We start from the raw sequence: 26356 nt of genomic DNA on the forward strand, positions 1-26356 counted from the left end.
CAACACAATGCAGAGTCCAGGTTCACAGCAAGAAAATCCACAATTATCAACATCAGACTCCATCTTACTTGAACAGAAGCCAAAGTGAAAGTCTCTCAGTCACTTCCGACCCTCTGCGACCCCATGGACAATACAGTCCATGGAACTCTCCCGGCCAGAACACTGGAGTGGGTTGCCATTCCCTTCTCCAGGGGATCTTCCCAACCCAGGGATCAAACCCAGGTCTCCTGCATTGCAGGCAGATTCTTTACCAGCTAAGCCACCAGGGAAGCACCTTACTTTAATGGAGGTTCTTCCTAATCAGTTACACTTCTGACTGCCAGTGATTTGCCTACCAAATCCACTCATTACACTTCTTTCATAATCCAGTATCGTGGAGATAACAGATGAGAAAACCCCACAATCTTTAAGTTCAGTTTTATCCTTGTGCCTTGGTGATCGGTCCAACATGGAACAGAGATGAGAAACTCATTCTTTAGCCTGACCAAGTGTGCCCTGTGTATTGTCTTTCTGTATAAAGGTAAGGGGACATCCATCTCTTTTGTGTGGAATTCACAACCTATACCAGCTCCTGGGGGTGAGAACATTGCTGAACCGAGTTAGGTTGTCGTGGGAAGGAAGCAAAAACCTCCTCCACTAAGACGTTCTGCAGCTGAGGGCACATTGTGTTCTATGCCCAGGTGACATCTGAATTGGAGATGAGTAGAAAAAAAATAAATTACAAAAATGGGCATTCTCCAAAGTGAGAACTGGGTATTTCCTCCCTCAAACCAGAACCATAACTTCTGAAGCCTATACTTATTCTAGGAGGTCAAAAAGGAGATTTTGAATCTACACCTGATGGGAAAAAAAAAAAAACAAAGAGTACTCCAAGCAAATATTAACTGCAAGGTTTCTTACCACTTACAAGCTCAGATATGTAGTCATATAACTTCAGAGTTTTCAGTAATTCCAGTATACTGTTGTTTTAAAAAGAAGAATCAGAGTTTGCTGCTGTAGGATTATTTAATAACTCTCCTCTGGCTCTGACAGTGACTGGAACGTATGTACTACACCATGAGGCTCAGTGTGGATGGCTAATTCAGCAGAAGAGACTGCCTCCCCCTTCCATCTTGCCTGTATAGGAATCACCCTCACCCATGCCTCTAGAGCATACCGCAGTCATCCAAGGTGCCATTTCTAGGCCAAGTAAAATGTAAGTGAAGTGACTGTTCACATTCTAAGACCTAGAAAGTCACTTGTTGTTGCTGTTTAGTCACTCAGTTCTGTCCAACTCTTCTGTGACCTCATGGACCGCAGCCCGCCTGGCTCCTCTGTCCATGGGATTCTTCAGGCAAGGATACAGGAGTGGGTTGCAATTTCCTTCTCCAGAGGATCTTCCCAGGTCAGGGATCGAGTCCCCGTCTCCTGTGTCTCCTGCATCACGGGGAGATTCTTTACTGCTTGAGCCACCAGTGAAGCCCTACAAAGTCATAACGGGACTTAAAAAATCCCTATTAGAAAAAGCGGCTACGGGCTCTGAGCCAGAGGTTTTGTTGTGAGGGTTGGTTGTCAAGCAGCAGCCAATCAGGCCAGGGGATGGAGCCCAGTTTAAAAAAAAAAAGAAAAGGCGTCTAGAAATGTCAGTTTTATTTACGAGTGCAGCACAGAGCCAAGGTATGATAAAGTTGCTTCCCAGAGGCTGAGGAGCAGGAGGGGAATGAAGAAGCAAGCCCTCTTGGAGGTGAGGACCCCAGCCACCATTCTGTGGGGACTGGAACTCACACCCTAGCCCCAGCAGACCGCAGGCTGTGCTGAAGAAGTTGATGAGAAGGGAGCTATCGGTGATGAAGGCTGACTTCAGGCCCAGGATCCAGAACGGTTTTATCTGCATCTCTGGTCCAGCCACAGCCAGGTCCCTCGTGGAAGCGGGGCCCAGGGTCTCTGTCACCTGCTTGAATTTCTTCACCTGCATCTCAGCTAGACCTGAGGCCCGAAGAAAACTAGGCAGGTAATCCAATCCATTTCGTTTACTCAACCTCAACTTGCTATTCTGCTTGTGGCTAGAAATCTGGAAACCTCTGCCTTAAAGAAAGACCGGTGACATTGGAACATGAAAAGAGGAGGCTCACTAATAAGCCTGGATGAAGCCAACACAGGCTCATCTTGTCATTTGCTGCTCTCATCTTGCTTTGTTGACTTAAGTATTGCTTGGACTCTGAAAATGCCCCCAGACATGACCGAGCTGGAAAAATATGAGTTCTTCTGTTTCTTTGCTGTTCAGGCCTGCTGTATCCTAGAACTGATGGCTGAGAGAGACTCTGGCAGCCATCTTTCCCTCTCGCCCCAGAACACTACCAGGGGGACTGAATAGGATTTTTAGGAATAAAAATACAAGATCACCAAAAAAGATTTCCTTGATCTCATTTTTTAGATCAAAAGAATTATATCAACTGAATACTCATTGCCAATAAGAAAAGCATCTGTACCCACGATGATAGATTTAAGAAATAGATGCATAACTCATGCAGTTCCTGAGCTGACCATCTTCAAGATAATCTGGACTCATCATTTTACAAATTAGGAATATGAAACCCAGATAAATAAAGTAACTTGCCCAAAGTCACATAATTACTCTCCTTTAATGCTCATTGCCATGATGAATTTTTTTCCTTATAATTACAAACTAAATCATAATTGTAAGAAAAAACCAGAGTGATTAAGAATATGATGCTATCTAAGTGAAAGTTATCAATGAAATTAACTAGGGCATCCAATGTCTGGAATTCAAAGATATCTTAAAAATATTCAAAGTACTTAAAAATAATCTCAATCATACTTCATATTCCCAAAGGTAAGGACTCTTTCTTTTTAAATTCCAAAGTACCCAGACACTCCTTGATTTCATTAGCATTTTTCATCAGCTCTATTTTAGAACTTGGCATAAAAATATCTTCCTTTATCATTATCAGCAGCAGGCACCAACTTCCCATAAATCAACTGCACCTTCATATTGCAAGGACCATTTAATCACCCCAACCTCAGAAGTTTATAGCTCAACACCAACATATGCGTCTAAAAATAAATCCTCAAATATAAAATCACCGAACTGGAACTTAATAGGGTTAATCTTATAGTACTGGAGAATTCTATGCTAAAATTAGATTCGTTTGCAAAGATTCATTAAATATTCAGTTACAATAGAGGTTCTATGAAAGAATGATTGGGTTTATAAGAGGTCATATGCTCTAAACCTCGATCTGTTATACCACCTAAGAAGAGCTTTCAATGGTTCCCAGAAATGTCCATAAACAAAAGTAATTTGGGGAGGCCTGTCTAGTATTTAACAATTCCAACTCAAAACCTGAGTGTTCCTCCAAAGCAGTCTGAAGTATAATTCGGCCTTTTAAAGGCTAACAGGCTAAACTCCAAGAATTTGGTTTTAACCTTTGAGGTAGAAGTTTAATACTATAGTACTATTCCCTGGCTTGATAAAATACACACGTTTATCAATGGCTACTCCACAGAAGGTCTTGAGTTCATATAAACCTACAGTAATTAACTGAACAACAACAACAATCATCAAAATAGTATGGTACTGGTATCAAGATCAGATCACTGAAATAGACTAGAAACCAGAAATAGCCCCGCATACTTTTGAAGGTGGCGGACATGCTCATTATCTTATTGTGGGGATGATGGTTTCATGAATGTACACATATGTCAAAACTGCTCAAACTGTATACGTTATGTGCAGCTGGGACTTCCCTGGTAGCCCAGTGGGTAAGACTCCACACTCCCAATGCAGGGGGTCCTGGCTGGGAACGAGACCCTGCATGCCAAAACTGAGATCCTGCCTGTGGCGACTAAGACCTACCACAGCCAAATAAATAAATACATGCAGCTTATTTTATGTCAATTATACCTCAAGAGAGCTATTTTGTTTGATGTCACTCATTTTTCCAATGCCCTGTCTATTTTGTGGCAAACTGTTTCTGATTGATGGCAGTATTTACTCTCATTTCCCTGTACTCCTAAACTCATAGACAACTTTATGCCACGTCCCTTGTAACTTTGCTATCGATGGCCCTAATGTACACCACTCCCGGGGTTAATCATGGTTGGTTTAAGCCCATTGTAGTAAAACTATTTCTCTTTGCTCTCCCAGCTTCCCTTGCAGCTTGGGGTGACCATGTGACCCAATTCTGGCCTCTATAAAGTATAAGGGGATGCCTTTGGGGATTTCCGGGATATAGTTCTCTCCTGGATGAAAGCTGTCTGGCTTTACATCCTGTCCTGCTTCGGACATGATGATTGGTGCTACAGAAGCTATCTTGCTACCAAGAGACAAAAATCTACAGATGAGGCTGAGGAAAACAGAAAGAAAATAAAGACCTGGATCCTTGACATTGTTGAGATCCTGCACCAAAAGTTGCTTCTAAAACTTGAAGAAGCATAGGAATGACCTGGGGACTCTTGTTAAAATGTAGCTTCTAACTCAGTAGGTCTGAGGTGGGCCTAAGAGTCTCTAGTTAGAACAAGTTCCTGGGCGATGCAGACCACAACTTAAATAACAAGATTCTAGACTTCTTATACTGTGAATAATAAACATGGCTTTATTTTATTAAGCCACCATTAGAATCCTCTTATTTCCACCTGAAATCTTTCCTAACTCACACTGATTGATTGGGGACCTTCATTCTGTTGTATTTTCATAGAAAAGGAGAGGGCTTCCATGGTGGTCCACTGCTTGAGACCACTTTGCAATTCAGGAACACGGGTTCAGTCCTGGTCCGGGAAGATCCCGCATGCTGCAGGGCAGCTAAGCCTGTGGGCCACAACTCCTGAAGCCTATGCACCTAGAGTCTGTGGACTACAACCAGAAAGTAACCCCCGCTCACTGCAACTAGAGAAAACCCACACACAGCAAAAAAGACCCAGTACAGCCAAAAATAAATAGATAACTTAAAAAGAAAAAAAAGGAGAAACATTTCTGAGTAGAACTTTTGTTTAACCTATCCAGTCCCAAAGCTCTGTGACACTGGCATGTAATCCTGAGGACTAAACCAACTCACAGAAGGCCAACCAAGATTTGAGGACATTTCCTATAATTGAAAGGTAATTTTTCTTTTCTCCTCCTTAACCAAAATAATCATTTACTTAGTCATTCAATCAGCTTTTCGTTCATTCATTCAAATATGATCAAGCACACAGCAGATGCAAGACGCCCTGCTAAGCACTGGATACTTAGGAGAATAAACGCAGACTCTGCTTGCTCAGACTCGTGCTATTATAAGAGAAGGTAGAGAGGATAAAAGAGGGGCTGGCTTACAGTCTTCACGTCGTTGGTGCCAATGATTCCTCCTATCTCCCCCAAATCCTTCAACAGCAGATTCAGGATCTCGGTGGCCCTTTTCTTCTGATGATTGCTAAGCTCCTGCAGCTGGCTCAGTTCTCTCTGCGTGGTTGTCAGTGTAGTCTGAAATACACATTTTAACAACAGATTTAAAGAGCCACTCATCAATTTCATACACACGGTGTCATCAAGAATAATATCATGTAGGGTGGAGTTCTTTTATCCTTTCAGGTAATTTCGACAGGAGTCCTTTTAAGCCGAACTATGGTATAGCTCTGCATTCTCTGATAAGAAGAGGAAGTTGTCTTGGCCTGATATGTCATTTGTCTGCATATCAGATGATAATTTCCAGGTGAGTGGAATAAGTTATTAAAAACAAATAAAGCTCAAAAGGAGTCCTTATGTTTACAATGTGTAATCACATCTAATCCGACCTACCAGATGTTCTGTCTCAGTCCACATTCTTCAGGATACAAACATACCTGCAAACGTCTCCACCTCCACTTCCAAACAAACCTGCTCCCTGGGACCACTTCCAAATTCCCATCTGACTTCATAACAGATGGGTCTGGAAGGCCCAAAGGGACATTAATGAGTTCAGAGAACAACCAAGAAAAAGTCTTTCCATCTTCAAGTGAACCAGAACTGGACACTGTTCATCACATTTCAAATTTAGTCTGGTTCAACAGGAGATGGCTTCTAAATATACATAGCTTCTAAATATACATACCAGAAGCCCCATTTTACTACCAAACATTAACAAATTCATCCCTTTCCCATTCTTCATGTATGCTACCAATATGCATGTATTTTTAACTACCTAATTTAACAAACTCTCAGCATCAACAAATTTGCCATCTTTTGGTTTCTTGGTATTAACTCAGCCAAAAGAGAAAATAATCTGCATAAATTATAGAATTGTAAAGGTTAATGCAAAGACATTTATGTAATTCTTCCATATGCAACTATTTTACTCAAGTATTTCTTAATAATCAAACTAAAAATAGTACCCTAAACTAGTCTAGTAGTACTTTGGTCTGACAGAAAATAAAACTTGTATCATGGAAAACGTTTCATTGTTTTGGGAAGCACCACAGACTGGTTAAAAAATCCTGCAGAAAACAGTAAACCCTGAGAAATCTAAGTCTCCTTATTTCCTATGTAACTTCTGCTTTGTTTTTCTATTTTTCACTTTTGTTTTTATTTAGGCATTGCCACTGCTTATTTCATTTTGTTTTCAAAATCCACAGAAGCAGTAGTTCCTATCTTGGGAAACATTAAAAAGCCTTCCTACATGCAGCTGAATGTATGGAATAAGCAGCGTTTTCCACCCGCAGCATCTACGGTCAACAGATCGGCGCTTTCCTGCACCATCTGCTACTTCCCCTTGCTGGGAGGATGGTGGTTTTCCACCAAGCAGACTGGGCACAATCCCATGACACCAGGCCATTGGACTGAGGTGCCAAGGGCAGCTGGTTACAGCCACTCGGCTGCCCACCGCCCATCTTCCAAGTAGAAAAAGGAAAAATGGACACGTTCCACCAGCAGCCACCTCACCAAATGCTCACTGGCCCTCTGCCACTAGCTCCCTGTGCAGAACCAGCAGTATCTCTCACTGGGAGAATCTGAAAATTAGGAAGCGTGCAGATTGAAGCACTAGCTGAAAAACAGGACAACAGAGAAACCAGGACAGCTAGGTCCTAGGCGAGGACAAGCAGCGCTGGGGAAGGAATGGGCTGCATTCAGGAAGGTGTAAACAGGAAGAGTGGACTCCATGCCTTGCACGCTCCCCTGTCAATACAATGTTTTGGGATTTATTTGCTGATACTGTAGCATGATGCACAGGTCCACGCTAAGTGTTTTATGTAAACTGTCACTAATTCCCATACCCTGAAAGGAACATGTTACTATCACCATTTTTACAGATAGGGAAATGAACACTGAAGTATTCATGTCTCGACGAAGGCTTAACAGTTAAAGTCAGATTTCTAACTAGGATTTCTCTGGCTCCAAAGTCTGCACTTTCTTGAGTAGCCTATAAGGCATCACTTCTGGTGTTACAAATCCCCCAGATATAAAACAGACCTGACATGAAGATCTGGGGCAAGTGGACAAGTCACTCACACAAACTACTTCAATCATTGGAGGATTCACAGAATGCACCTGCGCCTAACACTGAAAAACCACTCAGCCAACTGCCGTGCTACGTAGTGTCTTGTCAGTAAATATCAATAGAAGTACAGGAATGGCACCCGAGGAAGGCCCGCTCCCACACACAAATGCTCCAACCGTTTTCTGGGCCAGCTCGTCTGTCAGCTGCTCATTGGCCCTGGTCTTGTCCTCCACTTCCTGCGACTTCTGGTCGTAATTGACAGCCAGCTCCTCCAGAGCCTGGAGAACTTCTTTCACCTCGTCTTTGGCTGCCTCATTTTCAATCTGGAGCCGTGTCAGCTCCTCCTGAATCTTCTCGTAGTCTCTTCTCGTGGAAGCTAAAAGCTGGGGAAATTAGATGGCATGGAATTGGTGCTGCTAATGTTCAAAGGTTTATGTTCAGTGCTCTACCCAAAGATTAGAGAAAATAAGTTGAAAAAGCTCAGGATAACTAGAAACCATACTATATAACCATATGCTAAATGAAAAAACAGCATGTTGTCTTGAAAATATGTTTCTCTTTCTTTCTGTTTCTTTTGTATTTAAAGCTGCATAAGCTTAATTCCAAGAACTGATTACAGATCAAGAATCACACTTTTTAACTATTCCACATGTTGAACAAAGGATGAGGAGGAGTAATTTCCAAGGACTATAATAATACTTACATGGCTTTTTACTATTATCATTTTTTCACATTGTCAACTGGTCAATTTCAGAGTCAATCAAAACAGTATAAAAAAGCAGTCCCTAATTTTTCTTAATATTCATCATGGATTACAGAAGAATTTGCCCTCCACATTAATACTAGTAAAAAAGTGAATGACTGACTTTATGGATACTTTCATTATTTTTATGCTTACTGTATTTTCTGATTTGCCTATAGTGAACAGAGACTGTCTTGACAGCATAGAAAAATAGTAAGAGTCTTCACTGTAACAAAAAGGAAAGCTTATCACAGCAGTTGTACCAAGCTGGAGATGCACAGCCACAGAATGGGAGGGAGAAGGCAGGCAGCACTAAACTAATGGAAGCCTCAACTACAGTGAAGAGGAAAATCAATTAAATATGGTTCCTGCCAAGAGGAATGTTTGCGCAGAGGGCATAATCACTATCCTAAAGAGATGACGGGCAACAAAGAGGAAGAGAAGAAAATGGTGAGAGAGTGTGTTACATCTATGAGAGGGGTGGGACTGGGGCCATGAACCATAGCCACTTGCTATAACTGTATCATATGAGCCAATCCATCGCATTTTAGCAACAACGCAGGAAACACCCTAAAGCACAAAAGAGGCAGCATACTTAGGCCCTCAGCAAGGGAATTACGAACCATCTATATTTGATAGATTGGCTATCTGTTCTTTGCTTAGGTTCCTGTTTGTAAAATACTTGGCAAAATACAACATAATAAAGACATATACTAGAGAACTGAGTGCCATCCAGGGAGAGACTGAAAAAAATTTGCCTCCTTGTAAGTGTATCACATATATACTAACACAGCGCTTGGACCCCTATCTTCTGTTGCTTTCCTCTTCTCTACATTCTACATTTGTTCTTTGAGTATTTTTTTCCCTACAAGACAGCACAAGAACATGGTGTATATCAAAGACCTGAGTTACCTGATTTGCAAAGCTGAGAAAAGGCTGAAATGGAATGAACCAGGAGTGCTAGGCCCTGGGTACGAGGAAGTAGCCATCCTTGCCCCACTACCAAGCTCCTCTGTCTCTGCTCTTCATAGATTGTGTAGCAACCAGTTACTTACTCTCAAAACCCTAGAGCTCCACCAAGTCAGACATTTATTTCCTAAATTCAGCTAAAATCAGCTTTTAGCAGCCACTGAAAGGAAATCTACCAAGAAATTTCCATGATTCAGTGATTCTTTTAAAAAAACTCTTTGCAAATTAAATTTCTGGAATAGCCACAACAGACATCATAAAAGAACTTTGCAAAAAAAAATGTTATTGCATTCTTTACCTCATCCTGATCCAACATCTGTTGCTTTAACTTTTCAGCCAGCTGGCTCTGTTGGTTAATTTCATCATCCTGAAACGAAACATCATGTTTAATTTTTTGTGGTTAGTTATGTCATTTTTGATAGCCTGGTTTCTCGATGGACGGCAGTCAGATACCAGGATGCCAGCTGTAAGCTTGCTAATAAGATGAAGCAAATGGTGTGGTGCCTCCTCGCAGATGAGAGATTGGTTCAAATACCACTTCACCCACCTTTTTCAGCTGATGAAACATTTAGATGTTCTGGGAAAATCAATATCCTCCACATTCAACTCAATTCCTTCTCATCCAGAAATCAGCGATGTAGGGCTTGGAAACTGAAAGGGACTCTGGAGTTATCTCTTTCAACTCAAAGATGTTAACAGTGAATTCCTAGCTCAAAAAATTAGGGAGTGAATCTCTAACCACTTGTACTGTAACAGGCACACGTCCCGAAGCTTGTCAAACACATCCGTCAGTGGGAACACTGCCATGTGACAGGTGAAAGAGACCAGTATTTCCACTTCAAACCTCTTACTTAGACTAGGAAACATTTACTACAGAATTCATCTTTGGCATTAGAAAGCTGCCTTTGATTAGGAGCTAAATTTCTTACCAGTCTGAAAAAACCTCAAGGAAGCTGACATGCAGAAATACGATTGCTTCGTTTCTGTTGTGTCCCTGAAGTGGGAAAGGATCTCCCCACAGACTAATTCGCTCTTCTTGCTCTCAGCTTCTGCCGCTAGGTGTTGCTGCCACAAAAGCCGGAGCTGCCGCCTCCCACGGCCCAGCGTAAGCATCTCCACCTCTCCCCTCCCTAGATGTGGTCCAAAGCGGCAGGTGGCCAGCACCTAACTGCATGAGATTCAGTCTTGGTTACAAAGGTTTTCATGAGTTCAAAGGAAATTGTGAAGCGCAGCCTGTGCAGAAAGACAGCGCGGCTTCCCACGTGCCTCTACCTTAGGAACAAGAGAACATCCTGTGTGATGACGCTTCTGGGGTCTAAACCCCGAGCAGAGTTCAGTCCAGTTCATTAGTCCTGCGCTCCTCTTTGCGCCAGGAGCTGCCCAGGTGTTTCCACCAGCAGCCCCTAAGACGACTACCTGTACCGCGCTGTCCTCCTTTTCCCGAGTGGGGGCTCGAGGGGAAAGTCAAGGGCCTGGGTTGCAGGTCCTCAGTTTTCCCCAGGATACTCTCCTGCCTGTCCGGTTGTGTCAGTTCATCCTCTTAAATCAGATTAACCACTATCACAGCCTGATGCTTTCCACAGAGCAAGAAAATTCTAGCATTAACATTATGAGATCTGTGTCTCCTTTTCCTTTGTATAGAACATCTTTTGGGCTTATTTCTCTGCTCAGGGAGATCATGTTTCTACTGAACTTTTTAACACCAACTCAACTATGTTTTATATATAGGAAAATTCAAATGCCAGAATGTTTTCTGAAAAGTGCTTAGAAATCTATTATCCATGGACTAGATCTTAACAGCTGGCATCAGGCCTGTGTCAACAGGTTCTAAGAGATGCACTTGAATGTATAGGTATGGACTCCATAGCACATCTTACCCTGAAGTTTTGAAAATTTTTTTACAAGTTAAAAATTCTTTAATGGTTCTAAAAAATACTCATGGCTTTCCTCTTGAAGTCAGATTTCTGGCAGGAGAATTAGGGAAATTATACCATAGTAAGTGAAATCTCTCAAAAAAAAAAGTTATTTCCCCAACTGGAAGACTATTATGTTGGACATATTTTCTCTTCAACTATATAAACTTAGGATGTCAGTTACCAGGAACGGTTTTAGCGTTTATGTTCCTCAGTGCACAAATATTAAACAACTTAACATAAAAGACTCAAGAAGTTTAACATGGAAGAGCTGCCACCTCTTCCCCGGGACGTATAAGCAATGGCTACAAGTGACATAAATCACGAGAGGCAGAATAGTAGCTCAAGCGCTTTGTTCTTATACTGTGTTCATTTCAAAGCCTGATGACGTGGGCTCGCTCCTGGTGGGTGATGGGCAGAGAGACGGTTATGTTTGAGGCACCAGGAGAAATCAAGGGCCCTTAGCCTGTCTGGAAAGGATGATGACCAAGGACTACATTATGACAACATGAATCGCTTATGTCAGAGCCATTTCCAAACCTACACCTACCCTTTCTTAAGGAAACTTCTCTAAGGAATTAGCATAGTCTGTTGTGTTGTGGTTTTTTTTCTTAATTTTCAAAATTTTCAGAGGAAGATGTGCTGTGCAGTCAATATCTATACATTCAAGCGCATCTTTTAGAATGTGTTTATACATGCTCACTCCGATGCCAACTGTTGAGATCTGGTCTGTGGATAATGGATTAGCAGGCACTTTTCAGAAAACATTCTGGTATTTGAAATAAGTGAGTTGTCAGTAGGTTACTGGTCTCCCTTAATGACAAAGACGTGTTTGTTGCAATGGTACTCAGTGAAATGATTCAATGAATACCATCAGTTCAACTCCTACTTACACTTAGTTCTGCTCTTACATCTCCATCAGTACAGAAGCACTGCAGAGGTGACGGGAAATCAGAGACAGTGCCGGTGCCAAACTGCCTGTCTTAACAGCTCCGCTCTTAGCCCACCTCTGCACCACCACCCTCAGATACCCCCATCATGTGGCTTCTCCCTTAAACAAACAGAAAGGGAGGAGATAGAAAAGAAAGAAACTAATATTTAGTGGCATCTGCTGTGTCCTAGCGGAGAAGGCAATGGCACCCCACTCCAGTACTCTTGCCTGGAAAATCCCATGGACGGGGGAGCCTGGTGGGCTGTAGTCCATGGGGTCGCGAAGAGTCGGACGCGACTGAGCGACTTCACTTTCACTTTTCACTTTCATGCACTGGAGAAGGAAATGGCAACCCACTCCAGTGTTCTTGCCTGGAGAATCCCAGGGATGGAGGAGCCTGGTGGGCTGCCGTCTATGGGGTCACACAGAGTTGGACACGACTGAAGTGACTTAGAAGCAGCAGCAGCAGCAGCTATGTCCTAGAATCGTTTACTCCCCAATGCAACCTTCTGAAGTAACAGATGTGAGCTCCATGTTGCAGATAAGAAAAACAACTTCAGCAGATGGGTCATCAGCCCAGGTCTCAACATTGTTAAGCCACAGGACTGACTCTAAAGTCCCTGCTTTTCCATCACACAGCACTGCCTTAGAAAAGCACCTGTCCTTCGACCCCTGGAGGGGCAGCACGGAGGGGCAGCACAGAGGGACAGAGGGGGCAGCGGGAAGAAGAGCACATAGGATCTTTCTTCCAGCACATTCGAGACAAATTCATTAGGACTGACAAGTTCCTCATTTCAAAGGCTGAAGCCAAAATAGGATGAGAACTGGACTGGGAGTCAGAAGATGTGTAAGCTCATTGTAGCTCTGCCACCTCCAGGCAATGTAAGTCATCTAAGCACCCTGGGCTAGCATCTTATCTAAACCTAGATACTTTCAGCACTGCCACTAATAATCTATGAAGGTGCCCTGTCCCAACTCATGTATTCTTAAAAGTATCAAACCATCAACATCATCAGAAGCATGAAATAGCTTCTAGAACTTTAAAAGGCAGACAAATAAAAATGACACCTGATAAGACATACCCAGGCCATCCATGGGTAGAGATACAAATGGCATGACAAGCTTCAGTGTCCCCCAGCCAAGCTGAGGCTTTGGGGCTCAAGTCCTTTCCCAGATCTCTCAGCATCACCCTGTGATGGACCACAAATGCTAATCTCAAAATGTTTGCTTACCAGGGTTTTCAAAACATACACTAAAGGAAAGGAATATGACAGAAAATGTCCTAGGCTAGGAATTAGGAGGCAGAGCTCCAGGGTCAGTTCTGCCAGCTACCAACTGAAAACTGCCAAGGCCTGGCATTGCCTACATTTCAGATGCCGAATTCAAGACTCTAAAGTTTTCTCAGATCCATGAAAAATCCTCATGCTACCAGGGTAAAAAGATCCCAATTCCAACCATGTTTGGTTTCTATTTGTAGAGAACAGAGGGCAGAATCAGGTTATGACCCCACATCCAGGATTCTTTGGGGATACTAAAAAGGAACCCTTCAATTCTAAATGAGAAAAAAAAATTGCAATATGCTTCAACAGTAACATTTCTTCGGAGAAACAAAAAAATCCACAGAGACTGCTCACTTACTTATTGATCTCCCTTTTCTCTCACTTTGTTTGAGGTTTTACATTAAATACCTGGGTAGAAAGAGAAGGGTAACAGTATGTCTACAGCCTAAAAAGTAATTAATCCAGCTCTCACAGCATGAATATCTTATTAAATATGTCACCCAAAGGGTAAGGTGACCCCAGTTTAACACTGTATAATGCAAACTCCCAGAGCCACAAGCACAAAGAGAACCAGCTTCCTTAGGGCAAGCAGTCACATTTCCCTTGTAAAGGTGAGACCAGACTCTGAGCTTTACTCAGAAGAAAGAGTCTTGTAAGATTAATGACAACGTTAACATAACAAAGCTGTTCTATCCAAGCCAGAGGTGTCCCCAAGCACTCTGAGCTGAATCACAGCAGGAAAGATGAAATCCGATTAAAAATACCAGCAGCCTGGATGAAATGAACTGAAAGGATTTAAGCATTCCAAGGGCAATATGCCAAGGTCACGTGAAACATCAATTTAATTTCCTTTGCCTCTGGGATTCCTAACCTGACCTTCACTGGGGATGAGTGAGACAGTGTCCTCCAAGATCTCTCTTCCTTTATTCCAATTTGTGCACTGACAGGATTCTTTGAGTCCCAAAAGTCTGTCAAGAAATTGGACATCCCTAATCAGCATATCCAAACGACTTCATTCAAGAGGATGCCCCTTTCTGATGCTATTACCGGCTCCTCATTCCAGGACCTTAGAGCTACATGATCAAAGTGCACACTTGAGTTTTGGGAGCCACCACCTTTGCCCCTAGAGCTGGGACACTGCTGGAATTTCCAAGAGGTGACAGACAAGCCCAGAGAAGAAAAGAAGGGAGAATTAAACAAAGTTCACTCACCCTCCACCCTCATGCTATGATAAGGTCCCATCCAGTTTCTAGATGTAAAGATTCTGTCTGCTGAGGCCAATCTTTCAATCAAATTTCCATGAAAGTTTCCATTCCCCATGAATCCAGTTCCCCCAGTGGCGCTAGTGGTAAAGAACCCGTCCCCCAATGCAGGAGACATAAGAGATGCTGGTTCAATCCTTGGGTCAGAAAGATCCCCTGGAGGAGGGCCTGGCATCCCCACTCTAGTATTCTTGCCTGGAGAATCCCAGGGACAGAGAAGCCTGGTGGGCTACAGCCATGGGGTCGCAAAGAGTCAGACAGGACTGAGGCGACTTAGCACACAGCACAGCCCAATAAAGAGCTAGGGTAAGCATTAGGAAAACTGACATAAACATCAGTCTTCAGTCTTACATCAGGTTGCATGGGGCTTGAGCTACTTCCAGCCAGTAAGTCTAGGACCTGCTACCTTTAGCTTTTGTACCAGTGTGAGGTCTATAAACTCTGACCACAGACCTTATCATCCAGTTGTCGGTAGAGACTGGAGATCTCCTCATCGTACTTCTCCTTCTCCTCTGCAGAGATGCCAGCAACCACGGGAGCAATGTTGTCTATGATGGGCGTGTTATCACAGGGCTCTAGATTCTTCTGGTCCTTAGCACTGATCTGTTCATCCTCAGGCACAGCTTCTCCTGCAAAGCACAGCCAAGAGGAGTTAGGCATTGAAGAAATTTAGCATGCAGCCCTCCAGAAAAAGTTACAAAAATAGTCATTCCAAGAAAAAGACACAAAGGACACAATGAGGAGCTGTTTAAAGTTAATAGTTTGTCGTCTCCCTGTTTGACAAGAAAGGTCGTAGTTAATTGACCAAAACGAGTATAAGGAGGAAGATTATGTAACACCCCCTTGCTCCTGATGTAAACTGGCTCCATCAACCATGCAAGCTCTCAACTAATCCAACTTTGCAGCGATACCCAGAATTTTTTGCAAACATTTTTCTTTTGTTGAGGAATATGCTGGGGCTCTACTAGAATTATGTTCTCTTTGGTGATGGATTCAAAGGGAAGCACACCTCTGAGGCACTCTAGTTACAATTAATTAGGTTACTGTTTCATTAACAGCAACAGCCAAGTCAAGGAACAAATTCACCATTGTTAACAGAACACTGTAGGGCCCAAATATTCACGCTTTGAGAATCCCTGACTCTGAAGGAGGAAGTTGGGGTGGCCCCAGGACCCAGGAACTCTGACTGACATTATACACACACACATACACACGCACACACACACACACACACACACTTCCACTACCACTCTCTCCCCCAGGAAGTCAGAGTTAATTGGCGGACTGGAGAGTTCAAATAGAATAATTTCCTGTGATATCAGGTAGTCCCAGGAAAGAAGAAGCAGCCCACCAAGAATACCATGCAGACTCCTCCCTGCTTCTCAGTCTGCAGAGGAGCAGTGTTGGTGCCTTCGAAGGAAACAGTACCAAATGTGACTGTGCCAACTGAGCGAAAAGGGGAAGTTCTTAAACCGGCCGAGGGCTATCCCCAACAAGAAAACCACCTCGCAAAGACAGACTGCAAAAACGGAGTCTATGGAAAGCATTCAGCTCAGCTTAAATATCTACTTGGAAAGCAAATCAAAACCAAACATACTTTTCCATCACAATGTTTACCATCAGCTTCACACTCAATTTGCTACAATCAGTGAGTGTCTGCAACGTTCCAGGCCTCACCCAGTTCTCAGCCCGTAAAATGCATTCTGTGGAAATTCCCCAGGAAAACTGTCCGGAGCCAGAGGGAATTTCTCAAAGAAAAAACAACAACAAAAGGCACCCAAAGACAAATGGCAGAACTTAACTCCTAATCCATGGCTTCATGAACAGTATACATCACATCTCGAGAAACCCCCTGAACACTGACCGTGTACATTTATCTCAATATAAACAAAGCACTTTGTGATGGGTTAGCTTTATTGCTTAAGACTCCGTTATCTCACTCGATAATCACAAAATGGTACCATAGGCCTCCAGGTCAAACAAAACTAACACTCAGTGATTTCACCTTGATATCACAGTTCCATTTGAAGCAGCAACTTGAGCCAAAACCTGGAATAAATTATTACTCTGCTGAATATAAAACTGAGCCAACTGTTTTTTCTTCTAAAGCTCAGCTGGACTGTGCTGTACCTAAGCCTTTTTCTAAAATTATTGACCTGAAACAAAACCAGAATATCAGAGTAGCCTTTGAACTGAACCTGAACCAAGTCAATATTTCATTCAGTTCCAATTCTTGGTTTAAAGCATCTATCAGCAATCTTAGTGTGCAAACTGGATTTCATCCAATTAAAGCACCTATATTCTCTACAGCCTGCTAAGTCCATGGGCTATAAAAGCTGTACAGTGTTCTATTTAGTTTACAAGTTTTATTTTCTGTTTGTTTAAAACATTATAAATATAAAATTATAAATATAAATATGTGTCTTTTTCTAACTGTATAGTATATACTAAAATTTGAAAGCCCTCTTTCACCTCTACCTCCCAATTCTGTTCCTTCTTAAGAGAATTTCACCATTAACACTTTGTAAATGTCCTTCTCCCACTTGGATCATGACTGTACATCTAATTTTTCAGTTCTAGCTTCTGAAATTTATGAACAGGGCAATCCAGAGCAGTATGAACTGATCTTCCAGTTAAATCTTATAAAGAGGAAATTCTTAATTGCACTGGACCAGAAGGCAGGCAGAATATAGTCATACTGTCCACAGGCCAGTTGAGGCCAAGTCCAGAGGTATGACATAAAAACATCTGAAAGAGGCATCGGAAACCCTCTGCTCTTTGGTTCCGAATGCCCAGAGAGGCAGTGATACCGTGAGACTGGGTCAGCTAAGGAGTTGCCTGGGGCTTGCCTGGTGGCTCAGATGGTCAAGAATCTGCCTGCAATGCAGGGGACTGAGCTTCCATCCCTGGGTCAGGAAGATCCCCCGGAGAAGGGAATAGCTACCCACTCCAATATTCTTGCCTGGAGAATTTCATGAACAAGGGATCCTGGTGGGCTACAGTCCACAGAGTCATAAAGAGTCAGACACAACTGAATGACTTTCAGATTTTTTGTTTCCAAGGAGTTATCCAGTGCATATTTCCATTTGTTTGGTGGGAGGAGGAGTCAGGGATGAACCCCACAACCTAGCAGTGGGTGACCTGCTGTAACCAAAAGCCACAGGCTTGACTACCCCTAAAGCTGCCCTCTTCTGGCACTGAAAAATTGTAGCATCACAAAGTACAACCACGGTTGTTCCAGATTAGAAAGGTTCAACAAGCCAGTAAGCACTGCTCTGGGAGGCACCTGAAGTGACCAACAGATGCTACATAAACACGGTCAGGGCCATAGCGGGACACTCAGCCGCCTGCACCTTCCGCAGATTCGGCTAATCACAAGCCGTCTCCCACTTAACTTCTGGCTTTGTATTCTGTAAAGGCAAGGAAATACCAGTGCTTTGAACACGGCATCGTTCTAAAGATTAATTAAAACAGTGTGTGTAAAAAACACAAAAATCCATTTCTTATCCCCTCCACTCCCATACCAGGTGTCAACGTTTCAGGGTTTGTACATAAAATATTATTTTTACTTATTCTGAGATTAGTGTCTCTGGGGTCCTGACAATACCTTTAGTGGTTAGAGCTCAGTTCCCAAAATAAAATACAGTATAGCCGTGACAGTGCCTTTCGGGTTTATTTTTATTATGAAAACAATATTTGAAACCTATACCAGGCCTTCTGGTTTCCCTTGAACAACTCTCTCAATCAAAGCATCAACATGTCCCCCACAAAGCAACATCTGAACAGAGAGCCCATCCCAGTTTTAATTCTAAAGGTCAGGCAGTCAAGATTATTTTTTGCAGCAGTCTTTCGGGCCGAGAAGAACAAAGCAGCAACACACAGCAACAAAAGCAGCGGGTGTCTGCCAGGGAGAGTACAGCTCCTGCCCAGGGAGGAATCAAGAGCCAGTTTTCCCAAACACTGCTGCCCTTCAAAGGACCCAGAAAATGACTTCCAGAAGCGTCCCTGGTAACTACACTGTCCAGCTCACAAACACGTCTGGGGATTGTAAATTCCCAACCCTCAGCAGGACCCGACACCAGGCAATCTGTCTCCATGGCAATCTCACGGCATTAATGGAGAATATTCCCTGCACTGCAGTAGACCGGGTCTCCAGAGAAGCCCCCACCAGGTGATTACAGAATAACCAATCATAACGTGGAAGACAGCTGCAAACAAATCCTGGAGAAATAATGCCCTGAAATCTGGTGGTAGGAGAAGGGGAAAGGACCACAAACGAAGACCAGTATCTATTTTTATTTTTACTCTCCTTTATGTGAAAAGCAAATTTCTCTTAGTTTATCCCTTGAGGATTTATACTTGCTGTCCATAGAGAAAGGGCTTGTAATATTGTAAAGCATCTTATTTTTTAGAATGAAAGGTTCCCCCCCAACCCCCACCTCAAGAAAAGACTTCCTTCTTTACATAAGCATTCTGGCATTTCCTATTGTCAGATGTAATTACCTTTAAGGACTAAAGAGATTTGTGTGTACACAGAAGTGTTTAGTTGGAGCACACCTATAAGGTTTACAGAGCATTTTAATTATAAAAGTAAAACCCCCAGAGGCCATAAATAACATTTCCACAAAAAGTAGAAATCCATCAATTGCAATAAATAAGAATGACAGACTAATCAAAAAATCTTGTTAGCACTATTAGTTAAAAAATTCTAAAACAGGGTTTTTGGGTTTTTGTTAAAAAAATAAAATAAAAAAGAAAGAAAACCATTAGACTGCCAGTAATTCATTAAAATTTCACACATGAAATAGCAACAAGCTAGTTATCCTTTTCATAAGTCAAGCCCCTAAAGCCTCCGGAGAATATAGTAAGGTAATTGCCTTCTCTCTGCAACTCCAGGGCATAGATTGGCTGGTCACTCACAGCTTCCGCCAGAAACCAGATCAGATCTGGCAAAGGAGGTACTTTCTTTTAATACCAATTAAACAGGCCCAGTGGCAGAGCTAATGGCAGGTAATTTCTATATCAAAGAAACGAAAAAGGAAATCTTTTAAGTTGCCAGAAGGGTGAGAGCAGCAGGATACGAGATGTCATTATATAAATGGAAGGTTTAAAAAAAAAAAAACTCATTTCTTTATGGGATTATTTTGCACACACGTAGCATCTCTTACCCTAGCTGCTCAAAATATTGTAAGACGCTTAAGACATTCTCTCATCCCTTCTGCAGTAATTTTCTAATAAACTGGTTACCCAGGAGTCAGCATCTGCTTTACATTCTTCTTACACAGGCCACACGATTCTCCTAGCAGTCAGCATTTCTACGAGTGTTTGGTTGTCTCTCGAAAGAAGGAAGAGAGCCTAACAAATTAGATCTCTCAAATGAAATGCTAACTTCTGAGCTTCTACAATAATCAGAAATCCAAGGAGTGGCACATCTTCTAAATATTTTATGCCCCAGGAGCAAACTGTGTTCCAACTGCAGAGCCCGCACAGTTCCACAAAGCACCCACCAGCCTCAAGGTTACAGATTTAGCTACTTAGGGAACCAAGGCCACTGTCCTGGCAGGTTTTAAATCTGGAGAACCAATCTGCTTTAGAGATTGCTGATTTTTCCACACCTTCTCAGCCTGTGATGAAATAGTTTCTTTGCATGACTGTACCCACTCTGTTCATTAATATTATATTTAATTATGCAAGACACACTGTAGATGCACCATATCCTCAGATTATTTCCCTGCACGTCTGACACTCAGATTTTCAGGGATCCTTCTCTGACTTAAGCTCTTGTAAAAAGTGGTCATTTCTTTAAAGGACAAAATTCAAAGACGTACCAGAGAAGAGGGCATGGGTAAAGACTGACCTAGCAACAACAGGAAACAATGGACTCAACTTTCCTCTAGCATCATGGCCCTGGGCCCTCAGCCTTCCTTCCCCATCCTCCTGTCCAGAGTCTTCTTGGTAGACTGAGCAGGGACCAGAGATGGGAGCAGGGACCAGGCAGTGGTGGACTGGAAGCTGAATTCAACTCCTTTACAGGATGGTTTGAGTCCTTTCCATACATATGATCAACAAGTAGGGAAAAAAAAGAAAGATCCTGTTTCTGACAGCTGCCCACGCCCTCTATCTGTCCTTAAGCATGTAGGCTGAATGCATTTCCATGAGGCTAAAAGTTGCCAACAGAGCCTCCAGATTTGAAGAGAGTCTGCCCATGGATTTCAGCCCACAAGATGTCACTAGTACATTCTGGTGGACATGCATTGTTTTTTAGCCACTCAACACCCATTCTCATAACAGCACCTCGACTGCATGATGAAGAATTACCCACCCCCTCACCGTACGAGTGCAGCTGTGGTCAGACAACACATTAGGGTGCCTTGTCCTTCCCCAGCCCAAGCACACCACCCAGCACAATCTCCTTCTCTCCTGGGGCTCTGGGTCTCCAATATACGTGACAAGGACAGAAACACATCCAGAGAGGATTCACTTGAGGTGTGGCCCCTCAGAAGCCCCATTCCTCAGCTGTTCTTTTACTTCTATGAGTCTCTCATAGCTTTTTTTTTTTTTTTTTAATTGGAGCATAGTTAGTTTACAACATTGTGTTATTTTCAGGTATATAGCAAAGTGATTCAGTTACACATATATATCTACTCCTTTTCAGATTCTTTTCTATTATGGATTATTACAAGATACACAATACAGTTCTCCTTTCTCTTGTTATCTTCAGAACCCTCACTGGACCAGTGGGGAATGGAGCCAGGAGAGTGGATGGTTCTCCCCACTCTTAATTTATAAAAACAAGGTGTGCTCCCCCTTAAGCCCCCAAGCACATGCCCCGGGCCATAGTGCTGGAATGGCAGCGGCAGAAATGAATTAAGGCTTGGTGTAGTACATGCATTATGAGCCACAGGTCAATATGCTGAGGATCAATGTTGTATTATACCCAGGGGAGAAAACGGCAAGGCTCGCATCTGAAGTAGCCCATTAAGCTAGGAGCATACAGGTGGGGTGGGGTGGGGTAGGGACCAGACTACCAGCATGTAATAGAGTACTTCACAGCTTTCGAATGACTTTGGGCAGGGAATGCTCTCTCCTGCGGCAACTGTATCAGATGTACCTCCCTTCACTTATTTATGGTATCTGCCTGGACCAGACTGGCCACTGAGACATCATATTCTTTTACCTTTCCCACCCCTCTCCAAGTGTGTGCTGAATCACTTGAGTCATGTCTGACTCTTTGTGACCCCATGGGCTGTAGCTCGCCAGGCTCCTCTGTCTGTGGGATTTTCCAGGCAGGAATACTGGGGTGGGTTGCTCTTTCCTTCTTCAGGGGATCTTCCTAACCTAGGGATTGAACCTTCAAAATTCCAGCTCTCTAGTTGACACCACGCAGCCGTGCCCTCGTGACCATGAGGAATCAGAATGCACAGGAAGGACACACTGGGGGAAATTCCAGTCCCTTCTTTTCACACTCATCTCCCCAGCCTAAACACAAACCACAAGGGCAGCATGCAGGATGCGCCCACAACAGGAAAAGAATGAACTCAGGAGCACCCTGTGGAGTCAGCTTGGGCAAGTCTCATATCCTGCCTAAAAGAGACACATGGTCTCCAAACAGAACAGAAAGCCTCTGGGTTTTTGTTGGATGAGTACTTAATCCTTAAAATAATCCTTCACTCACACCCAGTCAAAGGACCACCTCACCATGCCTCCACCTGCCTCACTTCCTGTCTGAAAGTTTTATACCACTTCAGTAGGTTCTCTATATTTGAAAACTTTCACTTCCAGAAAAAAAAAAAAAAAATCCTTTAAAATGTGAGCTTGCAGGACAGAACTCCAGAGAGCTCCCTTCTCTTAATCACTCAGTGATTACATGTTAACATGGGGATGAATGGAGGGGTCTCTCAAGAACCTCCCTCTCCTCTTCCCTCTCCTCTCTTCAGAGTCCAGAAAGGACCTCATCCCTACCTATACCTTCAATTATGTCCTAAAGATCCATGACTCCCAGGGACTTCCCTGGCAGTCCAGTGGTTAAAACTTTGTCTTGCAACTCAGAGGTTGTGGGTTCGATCCCTGATCGGAGGTAGGATCTCCCATGTCTTACCGCCAAAAAAATCAAAACATAAAACTGAAACAATACTGTAGAAAATTCAATAAAGACTTTAAAAATGCCTCACATTTAATGTACATGAAAATTATGCTAGCCATACATTAAAAAAAAAATCCACGACCCACATATTTTTCTTCATCACTCAAGAAGCTCCCTGGAGCTCCAGACACTCTGACATAACTTCTTATCTGGCATTTTCACCTGGATATTCCACAGACTCCCCTCAAACTCCCCTCATCATCTCCCACTTCTCACTTCCAATTCTCCTCCCCCATTTCTTGTCTCAGTGAGTGACTCTGCCCTCCATCCAACCTGCCAAGCCAGAAACCTTGACGCTGTCTCTCCCTACAGCCACCAGCCTCACCAAGCCTGGCTGGTTTCACCTCCTAAATACCTCTCTGGTCTGCCCATCTCTCTCCCTTTCCACCACCCTGTCTCTCAATTCAGCGACTAAGTCTCAGGCCTGGAGGGCCACCGCAGGTCCCAGTGCTCTTCCCAGGCCCTCCAGTCCACCCTCCAACACAACCAATGGGTCTTCAAAAAGGCAAATCTCATCATCCGATATCCTTGAATGGCTTTTCACTGCTTCTGAGATAATGACCAGAATCCTGAACGAGTACTGCCCAGACTTGCCTGCTGCTCTTGCCCATCGCAGTTCGGAGCTGGCCCACGCCAGCTCTCCACCCTGGCCTTCATGCTCCCGCCCCTCAGGGCATGTAAGCCTGGCTCCCCTACCCCACCCCCATTTCCACCCTCACCTCCTAGTGTGCTCAACCAGCTGCTCTGTTTCTCTTGGAACTTACTGAAGGAAACCTTTGCTGACTCGAGTCAAGCTCAGGGCCTTCTTCTGTAATTGCCCTCGACACTTTATCCTCTCCCTTCTTGGCACATGTAGTGATCGTGCTTGGAGACTGTCTCCCTCACCAGCCTGTAAGCTCTGCGAGGGCAGAGACCGTGGCTGACTGCTCACCCTCCAATCCCCGGCACTGCCTTTAACACAGGTTTACTTAACATACACTTACGAAAATCTATCATGTGTCAGAAAGCACATGTTAGTTTTCCTGAATTATGTAAGTTAAGGGCTTAGGTAGGATCTCACCTCACAGGATGTGAAAAACAGTAGATTTCTGAGTAGATTTGCAAAGTGGATGAAATGAGGCCAAGTGACTAGTTCAAGAGCAGGGCAGAGTAACCAAAAGAGATAAAAAGATAAGCATTGGCCAGGCAAAAAGGGCAGTGGGCAGACCCGAGAGGACAGTGACCGAAGGATGGAAAACTGCAGGGCTGGGTTGGTGCTTGGCAAAGGACAGGAAAGAAAAGAACAAGGTTAGTTGCCTACATCATGATGCTTCTAAGGCCAGTGCCCCTCTTTTGCCAAAAGGTTTCATTGAATGTTCCAGGTGTCCAGCAGAGAAATGACCCAAGAGGATCGCAGAAATAGAACAAAATTTCACAGGGTGCTCCCCGCCTTTCCAAGCACCCCTCCACACTCTCCTACTGCCAAATTGCAAGAAGTCATCCACCAGCCGCAGATGCTGAATTATTCAATTATTCTAGCAGCTTTCAGAACACATGTGCAGCTAGAAAATCGCCCCCAAAGAAAAGAATCGTGTTATTTAGGCCACTAGGTCATTTCTTGAGGCTCTCTTGAATCCTGGTTGGCCACGTAATTGTTCTTCAATTGAACAGTAGCTCATTGACACCCACCCCTCCTAGCAAAAACAGAGGCAAGCATATAATCATAAGACATCTGCTGCTAACTGTGCACTTCCAAGCAGGCAGGTTACTTTTGGATTTTGCACAGCAGCCGCCAGGCTCCCACAGTCACCCAAGATTGAGACCTGATGCAGCATCTGAAATAAATACCAACACCAACCATCCACTATCTCCCACCACACACACCAAGCTACCTTGTTTCCATGGGGAAAAAAGGGGGGGATGGCGGATAGAAAAAGGACTTGTGCCTGCTAACCTCCAACACAAAGCAAAAACCACTGAAATGATCTGTCTGTACATGGAAACCCTTCTCCAACACCTCACCCATAGTCCACCCACCACTGCACGTCAGCTCTCTAAGATATTTTCTTTGAGGAGAACACACCAAAGAGAATGCTTTAGGGAAAAAGAGAAATGAGTCACGAAACAAGCCTTTGAGACTCCATTTTAGGACCGAGCTTCTTCAGGAATCCTCTATTTCTAGCTCTGAAGAAGCAGAGCATGAAGATGAGTTGGGCCAAAAAAAAAAGCAAACATTTGCCAGAGGTGACTTTTAACTCCAAATCAATTATAAAACTCACAGAGGAGAGAATGACATTTTTCATCTAATCAAAAGCAATCAAAACCCCAAAATCTCAAACACCACCCTCTACACCTCAAATGTGGCTACCGGAGAGTGAATTACAGTAATGAATAGAGGCACATCTCAATGGAAGCTGATTAAGGCAAGCTTGCAGACAGTCACTTGCCCACACTAGGAATGGATGTCAGTCAAGTGACAGGGTGGGGGCAGGGATCAGAGCCAGGGAAAACACCTGCTTGTTCACACGGCTTGCCGAAAGGCCAGACCAAGCTCCACCATCATCCACTCTTTCCCAAGTGTCCCAGGACATCAATAGTCATGGGGGGAAAAAAGCACGCACTCACACCTCCTTCGTCCTTACCATTTCTCCATCTGTTTAGCTCCATCTCCAGATGCTGGATAACATTCTTCAAAGTCTTATTTTTCTCTTTCTCTTTCTCGTATTTCTTCTTCCATTCTTCAGCTGTCAGTTCCAGGTTCACGGAGACAGTATTCTTGATGGTCTTAGCCCTGGTGTGAAAACCACAAGGGAAAAATTCTGAGCAGAGTTACTAGCATTTGCTAAATCATGAATACAATTAAACTTCAAATTCCTTTCACACCAGAAAATTAGGTCTTAGGGAGCAAGAAGGATGCTAGAGCTTTTCCTACCACCCTGCTTTAATGGCCCCACTATTCCTAAGGCTCCAAAACTCACCTTTTCCTTTTCTTCTCTCCTTTCCCTCCTGCCTATCTCTAGACCCAATGGGATTTTCATCGAATTCATCTCGAGTCTTTCTCTGTTTCCTCTGCCACCATTTCTATTCTCGCTGCTACAACTTTGGCCTATGTTCTTAGAACCCCCCTGTGGCGATAGCCTAGCTTTTTCAGACATTCAGCATCCTCTTTAAGCATCTTGCATGCCACTTTCAGAGTCCTCTGCCCAAGAAGAGCTTCCTTTCAATTCAATTAACGTCTATGAAACACTGGGGATTTATCAAGATAAACGAGACAAGGTCTCTGGCCTTAGAGTTTACAGTTTCTCCTAACAATATACATACGGACAAATCAATTCTTTCTCTTACTCTCATTTGGTACCTTAGCATCATCCCTAAGGTACTGAACACATGTCAACACATGCCTCCAGGGACAGATGGTCCCTTTACCAACTCAGGGTGGCCAGGTGATACCACGGCTCCGAGCTGACCACATCCTCTCCCACCATCCAGTCACCAAGAAGAAGCGGAGGGCCCACTTTTCCCAGATCACCACATTTTTTTCAAGAAAAGTCAGAAATTGAGATTTTTCTTCGTATATCCCAGTTCAATATAATTTTTCAAACTGATGTGTGGGATACACAAACAAGTCTAATGGCCACCATTTTGCCATTTGTGGTATAAAGAGTGACCACCCAGGGCAGATGGCCTGG

At 43.4% G+C, this 26356-nt stretch overlaps 1 protein-coding gene across 1 annotated transcript in view; it reads right to left on the reverse strand.

Moving 5' to 3' along the window:
• KIF5C (kinesin family member 5C) overlaps window positions 1–26356 on the reverse strand; it is a 147568-nt gene that overhangs the window by 22104 nt on the left and 99108 nt on the right. The window contains exons 11-15 of the mRNA XM_052662602.1: window positions 25310–25458; window positions 14999–15174; window positions 9458–9526; window positions 7625–7831; window positions 5312–5458 (exon numbers count right to left, since the gene is read on the reverse strand). Coding sequence (XP_052518562.1) covers window positions 5312–5458; window positions 7625–7831; window positions 9458–9526; window positions 14999–15174; window positions 25310–25458 — 748 coding nt within the window. The remainder of the gene's footprint in view (window positions 1–5311; window positions 5459–7624; window positions 7832–9457; window positions 9527–14998; window positions 15175–25309; window positions 25459–26356) is intronic.

Source organism: Budorcas taxicolor, chromosome 2 (genome assembly GCF_023091745.1).
Source record: "Budorcas taxicolor isolate Tak-1 chromosome 2, Takin1.1, whole genome shotgun sequence".
Lineage (NCBI taxonomy): Eukaryota > Metazoa > Chordata > Mammalia > Artiodactyla > Bovidae > Budorcas > Budorcas taxicolor.